Raw genomic sequence first — 13,965 nt, forward strand, 5'->3', positions numbered from 1 at the left:
TGCTCCTCACTCAAAACCTTCCTTTTGTATATACATATATATGTATATGCATGGCTCAGTTTACAAATGGAAAAAACAATAAATTGGTTCCTAACGTTTTCAATGTCCCTGATTAAATGCCCATCAAGTCTATATTACGCATAAAGTCGCGGACCCAGAATACACAGGACGGTCTCTGTTCTTCCTTCCATCAGGAGCATCTGGAGAAGATCAATATACAGGGCTCCATCCCCAGTCACATTAAATAAAGTAGAACTCTATGAAGGGGAAAACTACTAATAGGAAAGTATTTTAGGGGCACAACTGGGCTTTCAGAGTCGTTGAGCAACCAGTACCGTCCGTGCTGCAGCAAACTCTATCTCCCTCACTCGCTATGATTAGCCCTGAAACCAACTGTATGAATTAGCATACGGCATACATACACCGTCCCTGATCCTCTCAACCTGCAGCGAATCAGTGCAGAATTAGGGACATGTCTTTCATGGAGACAACCCCGAGAAAGGAGACAGTGGTCGGCATAGAGTTTATTATAGCGTGCAGCTACGTCTAAGGCCTACATTTTGAGCAGGGATCACTGGGCTCTGGTCAAAAGCACAAGTTGCCATTTGGAAAGCAGGATTTATTAAGCCTTCACTCGGAATAGATGGTAAGACAAAGTAGGTATTCAATGTAGTAGAAAATAGTTCTGATGTTTGGATACAACCGCAAACTAACAGTGACTATTAATTTCAAGTAGGGAAAAACAGAGTCTACGTCACAAATGGCACTTCTTTACCCACACTGCACTGCTTGCGACCGGGGGCCCCTTGAGACTTTGGTCGAAAGTAGTACACCACGAGGGGAATATGGTGCCTTTCGGGCTTCAGCTGTTTAATTGAATACTCCGCCTTTCGTGGAATGTCATTCTGGCTTTCTGGACACCCCCCAAAAAAGCGCACTCATGCATTCAACTCTTGCAAAACGAAAAAAAAAATAAAAAAAAAGAAGAAATGTAGAAACTTCTTAACAGGGAGTTAATGGTTTCCATCTCTTAATGCTGTGGTTGGTTTCCATTGCTTATTAATGCTGAGATTTTTTTTGGGGGGGTGTAAATCCCAAATGGTCCCATACTCCCTATGTGGTGCACTGCTTTTGACCAGAGCCATAGGACCAGTAGTGCACTGCGTAGCGGTTTTACAGGGTGATTTGGGATCACAGCCTTGGATCCGAATCAACTCCCCTCCCCTTGTCCTTACTGCTGAGCTGGACTCTATGTCTTCAAGGATCAACTGAGGCATAAAAAAACACACCTGCTTCACATTGACCGTCCATCATAGAAACATGGAGACCATTATACAGCAGCCTGTCTGGGTGTGGAGTCATGGCTATGAGTGAGATCCTTCACAGACCCAAGCTAGACAGGCAGACAGACATGCAGACCAACAGGCAGACCAACAGGCAGACAGACAGGAGAGGTGGAAGACAAAAATGATGTGGGGTCTAGACACTTTGTTTAGGTAAGATTTATCTGGATGAAAGCTTTAAAGTGCTCCAATAAAGTTAGACCCCCAGATCCATGGCTTGTAATTAACTGTGGAGTCATACTATGATTCACTATTGTGGTTTGGACAGAGTTTGTAGCGCTGAGGGCCAACAGGGGCATGGAAGGAATAGGTGTGTGTGTGTGTGTGTGTACCAGGGATGGGTAAAAAATAAAAGTAATCTAGGAGTTTTAGCCCTTAGCTTGCAGGTTTCCATTCCACTGGTGGACACAGCTTACTGGTCAGTTTACATTTCAAATGTAATGTTGATAAAGTGTTAATTGACAGGAAGAATTTCATTTGTTTTTACAAGTGGAAGGAATGTTATAGTGACATCTGCAAGTTTATATAATATACATTTTTATGATATTGTAAAGTTATGTTATGTGTTTTATTTATATATGTGAATGCTTTGTAGCTTTCAACAGACTACTGTTGATAGCTTTAGCGGGTGTGTAAAGTAAACCTAAGGTTCCCGAGAAGAAAAAATACTTGAATAAACTAAAATCTGGATGATATAGAAACGAATAATTAATGGAAAACATTTTTCTTCAATTTAAGTACGAATTCACTTCAGAGAAAATCTTCTGGGATAAAATAAATGGGCAAACTTCTCACCACTTCCGATGAACCTGAACTTCTTTTACGTCCCCCAGTAGGCGGTGCTACTCTGGAGGCCTAAGCCCATGCAGAAAAAGTATTTAAAGGATAACCAACATACAATTTTTACTCGTATATATTATTCACACATTTACCTACTGGTTTTGGAAATTGCAGACGGTCCTGAAAAGGAGTTTTGTAATGTATGAATCAAGAGTTTTCAAAACAGTGGATTATTATTGTAATGATATAGTCCGGGTGGTCAAATTCATGACCGCAGACAGTTACGTATTGAGTATGCATTCCGAGACTTGTTACACAAACTAAACAATTCGCCACGACTTGTTCTCTACCGGTGTCTGTTGAGTCTCTCTCTCTCTCTCTCTCTCTCTTTCTTTCAATCTCTCTTTCTCTCTCTCTCTCTCTCTCTCTCTCTCTCTCTCTCCCTCTTAGAACAGTAAAGAAAACGTTGCTAAAAACAACTGTAACATAAAGTTCTGGTGAGTATGAGAAGTCCGGCGGCAATTTCTGTACAAAACGCCTCATCGGTGCGTAATGGTGCAAGACTACGCGGCAGATGTTTCTTCTATGCAGGAAAAGGGCAAGGCTTCTTTACTCCTAAGGTTTAGACGGGGTACGAGTTTCGGACAAATACTATGTGTACCTCCGTGTTTATAAACAACAATCTACACGGTTGTAGGGTTCCAAGCCCCGACTGTGAGTTAGTTTAACTGCAGCCTACCTCTCTGAACTCTACGATTAGCCGGCCAGGCAGTTGTCGTCATCAGCAGCAGCACTCCGGATTTTTTCCCTTTCCTAAATGGATGGGACTGTCCCGCTCCTGCACAGTTTAGCAGAGGCCAGAAGATTGGAACAACTTGTGAATTCACCCGTCGGTCTGGCTGGCGTTTGGAGTAACTTTAACAATGCTTGACTGCGGCTTCGCCCAAGTACAAGATTGAGAAGTGTGTGTTTTTTTAAATTCCTTCTCATAAATTGTGCGGTGTTCGGTACTGGAGCTGTGGAGTCGGAGGGAGCAACAGCAGCATAACGTTTACAATAGGAAGGAAACTTAAAACTCCGGTTGGAGTGGATTGAAGTGAAGCGGCAGCCTACTACTGCACAATGGCTCTCGCTGTGGATTGCATTTATTTACTGATGTACAGTTTGATATTTCTGGACCAAAAACACGCTGTGAAATCACATGGTAAGTTCTTAAGATAAAAAAAAGATCTTCACCTTATTGTTTGCATTTAACTTGGAATTAGCCTATTGTGCTTTGTAAGTAAAGGGCTATAACACTTATCCCATACTGTACTCGACCTTACTGTACTTATCCCATACTGTACTCGACAGTATAAATATAACCCTCTGTGTTTGACAGAGACTGAGGTCACATTGATTGGAGGTGTCTAGAAATAGCACAACATACTCTGCCTAAAAGGGCAGCCGGCTAAACCAAACTAGACCTTTAGTAATGCAACTAACGCTTGACACATAACAAATAGTTGTGTGAAAAGCGTCAGTATAATCATCAAATAGTATAATCATATATGTATTGCCGTTAACCATGTGTGAATAGGCCAATTCACTTTTAACTAACATGGATGACTCTCATCCTGACCAGAATATAATCATTAACATACTGTGCCTTTCACCTAGATCCGTAAGTTCCCAACTTCCCATGTGTTTCGGGCATAGTGTCCTTTTACACAAATACCGGTGTATTATATATAAATATATATTTGTATCAATTCAACCAGAAGCTCCTGTAATAAGACTGTACAGCTGTCTCTGTTTTTCTCCCATGGTAATTTTACTCGGCTGTTTGTCTCACCAGAACGTATCTCTGGAAAGTTAAGTGAATATGGTCTTATCGTGCCATTCAGCACAGACTCCCGCGGCCGCTACATCTCTCACGTGGTGTCGGCCACGGCTGCAACTGGAAACACTGGGAGCGGAGGTGCTGACGAAGCCGCTACTGGAGCTCCTTCGCCACCTGGCCCGGGCAAGAGGCGCGTGGCCCGTAGTGCCCCGGAGATGCCGCCTGTCACCCCCGGCGCTGGCCAACACCTGTTTTTCAATGTCACTGTGTTTGGGAAGGAGCTGCAGCTTCGCCTCAGGGCCAACCGGAGGCTGGTGGCTCCCAGGGCATTTGTGGAATGGCAGGAGGACTTTGAGGAGAAGGCCACAGAGCCTGTTCATGGGGACTGTGTTTTCACTGGGGGCGTATCGGACATGCCAGAGGCCACGGTGGCCATAAGCAACTGTGATGGACTGGTAAGTCAATACCCAGAAGACTGATCTCAGCACCAAGCACCATACCCTACAATGGTGCAAATTAGTTGTCTCGTGAAAATTCGCACACGCACACAGACACACACACGTTCACATATACAGTACGCACACACCATAGTTTTTTAACCCATATCTGTTTGTGTTGGCAGCACAGACACACAGAGAGACACACAGACAGACAGAAAGAAAGACAGACAGACAGACACACACACACACACACATACAAAGACAGACACATGGACAGACACAGAGACAGACATGTCAAACAGCAGTGGTCACTATCTGTTAGCAAGACATCACAAACTGATCTGGTACCAGCCTGTTGTAGCATAGCCACTGTTGAAAAGAAAGTACAAACTGATCTGGTACCTGGCTGTTGTAGCATAGCCACTGTTGAAAAGAAAGTACAAACTGATCTGGTACCAGGCTGTTGTAGCATAGCCACTGTTGAAAGGAAAGTACAAACTGATCTGGTACCTGGCTGTTGTAGCATAGCCACTGTTGAAAAGAAAGTACAAACTGATCTGGTACCAGGCTGTTGTAGCATAGCCACTGTTGAAAGGAAAGTACAAACTGATCTGGTACCAGGCTGTTGTAGCATAGCCACTGTTGAAAGGAAAGTACAAACTGATCTGGTACCAGGCTGTTGTAGCATAGCCACTGTTGAAAGGAAAGTACAAACTGATCTGGTACCAGGCTGTTGTAGCATAGCCACTGTTGAAAGGAAAGTACAAACTGATCTGGTACCAGGCTGTTGTAGCATAGCCACTGTTGAAAGGAAAGTACAAACTGATCTGGTACCAGACTGTTGTAGCATAGCCACTATTGAAAGGAAAGTACAAACTGATCTGGTACCAGGCTGTTGTAGCATAGCCACTGTTGAAAGGAAAGTACAAACTGATCTGGTACCAGGCTGTTGTAGCATAGCCACTGTTGAAAGGAAAGTACAAACTGATCTGGTACCAGACTGTTGTAGCATAGCCACTATTGAAAGGAAAGTACAAACTGATCTGGTACCAGGCTGTTGTAGCATAGCCACTGTTGAAAGGAAAGTACAAACTGATCTGGTACCAGGCTACGGTAGCATAGCCACTGTTTTGATGGGCTTTAACACGTGAGCAGCATGGTAGGCTCGGTGCTTTGCTGTTGATTTTCTCAGGAACTCTGTTCCTGTAGAGGACCCCATGCAGTGTATGAGCCAGAAGGCAAAACAAAGTTAGTGACGCCTTCTCAACCAGGAAGACGCCTGTCAACCAGGAAGACGCCTGTCAACCAGGAAGACGTATATACAACATTTTGCGCTAGTAGGCGATAGCCTTCTCAGCCATGCCGCCCCACAATGTCGTAGCCAAACACAAAGGTAGTGATTCATGGAGTCCACTTCATCTTTTTTAAACTGTAAAGTTTTAAACCTTTATGTAAGGAGGTTACTGCCAGTTAAGAAGAAAGTTACGCGCACTAACTGATATCAGGTGTACTCATGCCCCTGTTCTGGCCTGCCACAGGGGCACCTTTCCCCTTAGTTGCTGATCTTGGGTGAGTTTGGAATATTTACCCGAAGATGGTTTAAGTTCGGATTGGCGTAGGTGAAGCTAAATCTATGTCTGTACCTAGGTTTATATTCACTTGAGACTCATATGTACTCTGGATGCTTTTGCAGTAACACCTTTGCATTCCAAATAGCCCTATTTTCCCTTTACACTGTATTTCTTTGTAGTGGGGCCCTAGTGTGTTCTGTGAGCTCAATGTATAGTTAACTGGGAAGGTGAGAGATGGGGCCATCCAACGGGTACCTTTTGGGCACCCAACTTGTAGGTCAGCAGAGGAAAAGATTCTCACTCAGCAGAACTGCAAACTGCAATAGCTGCTATTACAGATTTTTTTAAAAACTTTTGCTGTGAATGAGGGGCCTTAACCTCTGTCGCTGGATGGGGTTGCAGTTGTTTATATCAGCATGACTGGCTAAGTTAGCGACATGGACACAGAGACGCACGCGAAACCAACCAACCCCCCCCCCCCCACACACACACACGCATACACACACACACAGTGAAAATCAGAGAGTAGTCATTACTTTAGAAGCAGAGATGAATAGCAGAGACTGGCAACAAGTCCTTATTCATGTGCGTGTCGTGTGTTTATTACAGTACTTGGGAGGACAAGAGGAATAGTACTCCTTACAAGTAAAAAGAAAATAAGGTATACTTTAGGAAAACAACTTTAGGTTAAGGTTAGGAGAGACAGTTAGGTTTGTTTGGGTTGGTGAAGTGTTCTAAGCCTTTTGTGCACAAGTACTGCTGAAGCATGTGTCAAATGCTGCTGCTCTTTTAGCCAAAACGTTCTCCTCTATTTTACCTGGCTGTCTAGCTCGGGAGCATAAAATTCCCTAACATATATCTTAAAAAAAAAAGTCAAACAAGTGTGTGTCTGTGCATATGTGTGTGCGTGTTTGTGTATTCGTGTGAATATGTGGATAGACATTTCTGCACCAGGCCAGACCTGATTTCAACATAAAACGGGACTGTTTTATGCTTACCTTGAAACTATTCAGAACGACAGGTAATTTGAGCTTTCTGTCCATCATCAAGACAAACCGCCAAACCTGTAATCTGTTAAAGTATTTTGGTGTCACTGAGAGCTTCGACAAGCTGAGGCGATGTCTTTTTCACAGGCACTTCAGACAGAAAGAAATGTAAAAGAATAGTCATTTGGATGGCATATTCACATTGACCATGTAGACCCAATAGAAATATACCGGTAATAAAATAGAGTACTTGTGTGGACATGGTTTGGCCAATTGTCATCTGTTAACCCTTTGACCAGACACCTGGGTCTCCAAATTGTTTCAGCCCGCTTTAACCCTTAATTATTAAACTCTTCTGTGTCCATAGTGCAGTGTTCTTGCATGTGTGTGTGTGCTTGTGTGTGTTTATGTTTTGTTTATGAGTCTCACCCTAACCCTAACCATACTGACACTAATCCCCCTCACCCTAACCTTACTGACACTAATCCCCCAAACCATATTGACACTAATCCCACTCGCCCTAACCCTATCCATACTAACACTAATCCCCCTAACCATACTGACACTAATCCCCCTCACCCTGACCATACTGACATTAATCCCCCTCACCCTCACCCTAACCTTAACCATACTGACAATAATCCCCCTCACCCTAACCCTAACCATACTGACATTAATCCCCCTCACCCTAACCTTACTGACACTAATCCCCCTAAATCTAATCCTGCTGGCACTGAGAACAACAGAACACCAGTGTTCAGCGTTACAATACAATGACATCATTCATTAAAGAGACATTGATTATTCCCTTTGAGGTAATTACACACACACACACACACAAATATATACACAGGACAATGATGTTCTGTTTTTTGCAGATCTATCTAACAGATAGATCTGTCCCATAGCCTTTGGGACAAATTGTTGTATCTCTCCCGGTAGTTTCTGCTTAAAAGGGCATTTCTCCATAGCAGAACTACTTACGATTACTAATGTTTGCAATGCTACATTTGTGCCGTAAGAGATTTTGAGGTAGAATCTACTTTCTGTCCTAGCAAACGAAGATACCACCTCCCTTTAAAAATGACATTATGTTGGTGCTTTATTACACAGGCTGTTGTCAAATCAGGGTATTAAGTAGATACTATTACTTATCAGCACACTGATCAAAACATTCCGAAACAGTTTGGACTTAAGAGACAGTATTCACAAGGTTCTGCAATTGCTGTGCGCTCTAGTCCATTTCGCTTTGAAAGCAGGTGATGATTGGGGTGCTATCTTAACCCAAAGTTTAAATTGGAACTAGTACTTGGAAAGGGTGACTGAGTCGATGCCCTGAGACCGAATTAGGGAGTCCAGTAAATTGCAAGTCCGAATGCAATAGTAATTTTTCAAATGACCCAGTGTGAAGCACATCTTTTCTTCCATGCTGTGATGGTGTCACTGTAGGCCAAGAGGTGCCGTTCAAAATCAGTAATGTGCTGGGGAGAGCCAGTAATGGCAGTTTGCCCAGACACTCAAGGGCTTGGAAAGGACCGAGAGCACATTCAATCATTTTTTTGACCCCTGACATTATCAAAGTGTAGAGGGCTTGCAGATCTTGAGGTAAGACTCTGACTGAGATCTCCACAGTTTTCTCAGAATTCTGCCCTGTGGTGAATCTATTTGGCCACTTTTATGAAAAGAAATGCTGTAGCACTGAAAGGAAGCAGAAATGCATAAAATCTAGCAGAAGAAATAACAAAACGTTGGAGGTTTTAAACGAGATGTACAGACAAAAGCCCGCGTGTCAACAGGAGACCAACGTCACAGAAGTTCACAGTCAAAATATGGTTGCGGTCAATTGATGTTTTAATTGTCATTTGTATTTCGAGGCTGTCGTGTTGCGGTCTGGTGGTGTGTCCATCGGGCACAATGTCTGCTAACAGGGTCCTCTGTGTTCAGGCGACGCTATTGACCGCATTGTCTGTTCATTCATAGATGGATGAACCATCAGATCAATACAAAACCCAAATTACCTCAATGCACGCATGCAGGCGTGGAATGAACAGACACACACACACACACACACACACACACACACAGGTGCAAATGCACACGCATACGCACACGCACGAACACACACACCCACACATGAACAAGGTGCAAATTATAATAATCATGATTCATGAAAGAGTGAGTCTGTGTATTGCCATACTTCTGTTCTCTGAAGTTCACTATTGATTTGTTTACAGATTTCTTTGCTCTGGCTCAGCAGAGGTTTCAATGCCAGTGCCACAACAGACCAAGCTAATGCCATACCCATTAGAGGTTAATGGAACTCGACCCAAACAATGGCAATGTCATCGAAATCAGTGGGGGAAAGATGCCATGGGGGAAATGTTTGAAACTCCTCCTTTCCCACCTCCCGCCAAATAAGACAAGATTTACTTCACACTATGTCTAGGTTAAAACATTTTTTTTGTGAAGACTTCATTGACACCAGTCAACTGTTTTACAGCTAGACACAACTTTGCCTACGGCCAGTGATTACTGATTGCTGTTTGTTAGCTATGCTACTTGCTTACCTGATAGGGAAGTAGCATTTAGCAATGACTAATTATAAACGTTAAAATAACAATTTCTAGATGTTATGCAGCCACAGCAGTCAGATAAAGCTAAATCAGACTTGAGAAACCGTGGATATTCACAAATATAATTGTGTGCTGCGTGTCAGTGTCATACCAGAGTTCTAGGTCAGTGTCATCCCAGAGTTCTAGGTCAGTGTCATCCCAGAGTTCTAGGTCAGTGTCATCCCAGAGTTCTATGTCAGTGTCATCCCAGAGTTCTAGGTCAGTGTCATCCCAGAGTTCTAGGTCAGTGTCATCCCAGAGTTCTATGTCAGTGTCATCCCAGAGTTCTAGGTCAGTGTCATCCCAGAGTTCTAGGTCAGTGTCATACCAGAATTCTAGGTCAGTGTCATCCCAGAGTTCTAGGTCAGTGTCATCCCAGAGTTCTAGGTCAGTGTCATCCCAGAGTTCTATGTCAGTGTCATCCCAGAGTTCTAGGTCAGTGTCATCCCAGAGTTCTATGTCAGTGTCCTACCAGAATTCTAGGTCAGTGTCATACCAGAGTTCTAGGTCAGTGTCATACCAGAATTCTAGGTCAGTGTCATCCCAGAGTTCTAGGTCAGTGTCATCCCAGAGTTCTAGGTTAGTGTCATCCCAGAGTTTTAGGTCGGTGCAACGATAACTGCAGCCCAGTAGGTGGACTAGCCCTCTCATTGGTTAGTTACTGCACATTTTCAGAAAAGTGATAGCCCCGCCCCTACAGTACCCCAGACTCCCCAGCAGTTTCAAATATTTCAAGGCATTCTTCCTTACGGCCTCTGGCCCTGGCTTTTTCACAAAGCGTGAGGGAATCGTCCCTCGTCTGACCACAAACTCTGAGTTTGGTAAGGCTGTGGAACAAGTGAAATTGGAGTATCATCTCTTGAAAGAAAGTGAGCTCCACACAGTCTGGAGGAGGAGATAACTCAGTCCATGTCTTTCTCTGAGTCCCAGCCAACATAATCATCGGACATGTCTGTGCACACCTACGAGGCCTTTGAGAAGGGATGTAAAAGGAAGGTTTTAGACAGGAATGTGTAAGGAAGGCCTCAGATGAGGGGATGTATAAGGAAGGCCTTGGAGGAGGGGATGTGTAAGAAAGGCCATAGAGGAGGGATGTGTAAGGAAGGCCTTGGAGGATGGGATGTGTAAGGAAGGCCTTGGAGGATGGGATGTGTAAGGAAGGCCTCAGGGGAGGGATGTGTAAGGAAGGCCTTGTAATCGTAACTATTTGCAAATGTTTACATCACCGCACACATCCTATAATATAACATTGCACATTTGTTTATTTTTTAGATTTCCCTTTTTCTATTTTTATAACTTTTATTTTCCACTTGCTTTGGGTATTTTAAACATGCCAATAAAGCCCTTTAATTGAATTGAGAGAAGGAGCAAGAGATTGGAGGAAAAAGGAGAGAAAGTGAAAAGGGGAGAGAATGTGATTTTGAGGAGTAAGGATTAGAGATAATAGACAAATGAGAAGGGATATAGTGAGAGAAAGGGTGTGAAGAAAGAGTGTGAGAGGGGCTTTAGAGAGGGTGAGAGGGGATGAAGAGAGGGTGAGAGGGGATGAGAGAGGGGAGGAAGAGAGAGGGTGAGAGGGGATGAAGAGAGGGTGAGAGGGGATGAAGAGAGGGTGAGAGGGGATGAAGAGAGGGTGAGAGGGGATGAGAGAGGGGAGGAAGAGAGAGGGTGAGGGGATGAAGAGAGGGTGAGAGGGGATGAAGAGAGGGTGAGAGAGGATGTAGAGAGGATGAGAGGGGATGAGAGAGGGGAGGAAGAGAGAGGGTGAGAGGGGATGAAGAGAGGGTGAGAGGGGATGAAGAGAGGATGAGAGGGGAGGAAGAGAGAGGGTGAGAGGGGATGAAGAGAGGGTGAGAGGGGATGGAGAGACGATGAGAGGGGATGAGAGAGGGGAGGAAGAGAGAGGGTGAGAGGGGATGAAGAGAGGGTGAGAGGGGATGGAGAGACGATGAGAGGGGATGAGAGAGGGGAGGAAGAGAGAGGGTGAGAGGGGATGAAGAGAGGATGAGAGGGGATGAGAGAGGGGAGGAAGAGAGAGGGTGAGAGGGGATGAAGAGAGGGTGAGAGGGGATGGAGAGAGGATGAGAGGGGATGAGAGAGGGGAGGAAGAGAGAGGGTGAGAGGGGATGAAGAGAGGATGAGAGGGGAAGGATAGAGAGCTCCCTTTGTTGGAGACAAAGGCCCTTGTTCGGAATCAGCATCATCAGAAATTGACAACTTCATCTTTGTTATTTATTAGTGCAAATGTATGTCTGAAAACGTGTTGTCAAAGTCACTTCACAGTACACGGCTGCTTTATAACACTACAGAAGTAGGTTATTGAAAAAGGTGCCATATATGCATCAAAAGACACACATCAAATACTCGAGTTCAGGATGAGTAATAGCGGTTGAACCTGATAGCAGTTGACTGACTACACATCGACACAGATGTTATTTCATGAGAAGGTTAAACCCTTGAACCGCATGCTTTGTAGATAAAAATGTAAACCTTTCGGCTCTGACTTCAGGAAGAGTAACTCTCCTCGATCTTCATTTAGATTTGACATTTTAGTGTTTTGGCAGACTCTTGTACAGAGCAACTTACAAATAGCGCATTCAACTAATATACTTTAGGTAAATAAATATTAAGAGTAGGTAGGTAAACTCTGAAACCAAGTTAGCAGTTAAGCACAAGCCATTTATTTTCATTTACAAAGTAGTTTTTCTGCATTCAGACAAGACATCCTGCAGCCCTGTTTGACGACTCCATAGACCGAATAGCTTTAACCGCAACATACCAATTAAGTTTGTTTATGGGTATTTATAGCATTATAATTATGTAATTGTACAAATGTGGAATACATTTGATGTCCTTGCCAACTTTATTTGTGTTTTAATTAGCATTGCGTATACTAAACGTAGCAGAACAAAAAAGTGTGGGACACTATTTCTAGGGGTAATTATTTTCATAATTTATTCATACTCAGTTTAAATAGATTTTACGTTCATCACTTTCAGAACTTCTTACCCCCGTCCCCCCACCCACCCACTGCCCGCCAGACTCAGCTGTCTCTCGAAGGGGCATCTATGACGTCACCCGGCAACAGATGACGTTGTCGCTTAGTCCCCTCACACAAGCCCACAGGAGCACATTTTCTTTCATCCCGTAGCTCATCTCAGGCGTCTAACGCAGAGCACTTGGAACCAGGGTCAAAGTGCCCCAGCTTACAGCTTATTAGCCCCGGCCTCAACATCCCTGTGGATTTCTATTTATGGCCCTTAATGGCTCATCGCCGCGCCATATAATCAGCGTTGACAGAGTGTACGTATGTTCCTAGGCGGAGATGGGAAATTGCGGATGCCCCCACAAACGAAAGCCTGTTTCCTTTTCATCGCGGCCCCCATCGGCTTCCGTCGGCCTTGGTCGTTGTCGGCCAGAGACAGATGGGTCCTGGTCGGATGTAGTACAGCACAAGAGCAATAAGGTGCTGTTCGGACCGCGTCTTCTAAACGCGCGGTTGTTGTCTGTATAATGGGGGGTGGTGCTGGTGTATAATGGGTGGTGCTGGTGTATAATGGGGGGTGGTGCTGGTGTATAATGGGGGGTGGTGCTGGTGTATAATGGGGGGTGGTGCTGGTGTATAATGGGGGGTGGTGCTGGTGTATAATGGGGGGTGGTGCTGGTGTATAATGGGTGGTGCTGGTGTATAATGGGGGGTGGTGCTGGTGTATAATGGGTGGTGCTGGTGTATAATGGGGGGTGGTGCTGGTGTGTAATGGGTGGTGCTGGTGTAGAATGGGTGGTGCTGGTGTATAATGTGGGGTGGTGCTGGTGTATAATGGGGGGTGGTGCTGGTGTATAATGGGGGGTGGTGCTGGTGTATAATGGGTGGTGCTGGTGTATAATGGGGGGTGGTGCTGGTGTATAATGGGTGGTGCTGGTGTATAATGGGGGGTGGTGCTGGTGTATAATGGGGGGTGGTGCTGGTGTATAATGGGTGGTGCTGGTGTATAATGGGGGGTGGTGCTGGTGTATAATGGGTGGTGCTGGTGTATAATGGGGGGTGGTGCTGGTGTATAATGGGTGGTGCTGGTGTATAATGGGGGGTGGTGCTGGTGTATAATGACAGGGGGGCTGCGGAGGCTCACTGACAAATGAGGTTCTGTGTCTCCGCTGGTTTACTGTTCAAGCCACGGCCGTGTTTGTGCTATGGGCTTTAACAGGCCCAGTGTTGTTTCAGATAACGCTGAGGGCCTGCGATGGCAGCGTTCTGGTTCCCCGCTGGTGAGCGGCACCGATGGTGTGTGACGTTGGTGAAGCAGGAGTGCCAACATGGTTGACCCCCAAACTGACTGACTTGGAAAATGGAAAGAGGCTGTTTCCGTTGGTTACATACAGGGAGAGACACCTTAGCAACAAACAGGGGTCT

The 13,965-nt window shown here is 44.7% G+C and overlaps 1 protein-coding gene across 4 annotated transcripts in view; it reads left to right on the forward strand.

The window, feature by feature from the left end:
• Positions 1 to 2,406: 2,406 nt before the first annotated feature.
• The window catches only part of LOC105009214 (A disintegrin and metalloproteinase with thrombospondin motifs 14), a 69,044-nt gene continuing 57,485 nt past the window's right edge, over positions 2,407 to 13,965 (forward strand). For all 4 annotated transcript variants that reach the window (XM_029120474.2, XM_029120476.2, XM_029120475.2 and 1 more), the window contains exons 1-2: positions 2,407 to 3,327; positions 3,961 to 4,400. In XM_029120474.2, coding sequence (XP_028976307.2) covers positions 3,246 to 3,327; positions 3,961 to 4,400 — 522 coding nt within the window. In that variant the 5' untranslated portion in view covers positions 2,407 to 3,245. The remainder of the gene's footprint in view (positions 3,328 to 3,960; positions 4,401 to 13,965) is intronic.

The sequence above is a fragment of the Esox lucius genome, chromosome 6 (assembly GCF_011004845.1).
Source record: "Esox lucius isolate fEsoLuc1 chromosome 6, fEsoLuc1.pri, whole genome shotgun sequence".
In the NCBI taxonomy this organism is placed as follows: Eukaryota; Metazoa; Chordata; class Actinopteri; order Esociformes; family Esocidae; genus Esox; species Esox lucius.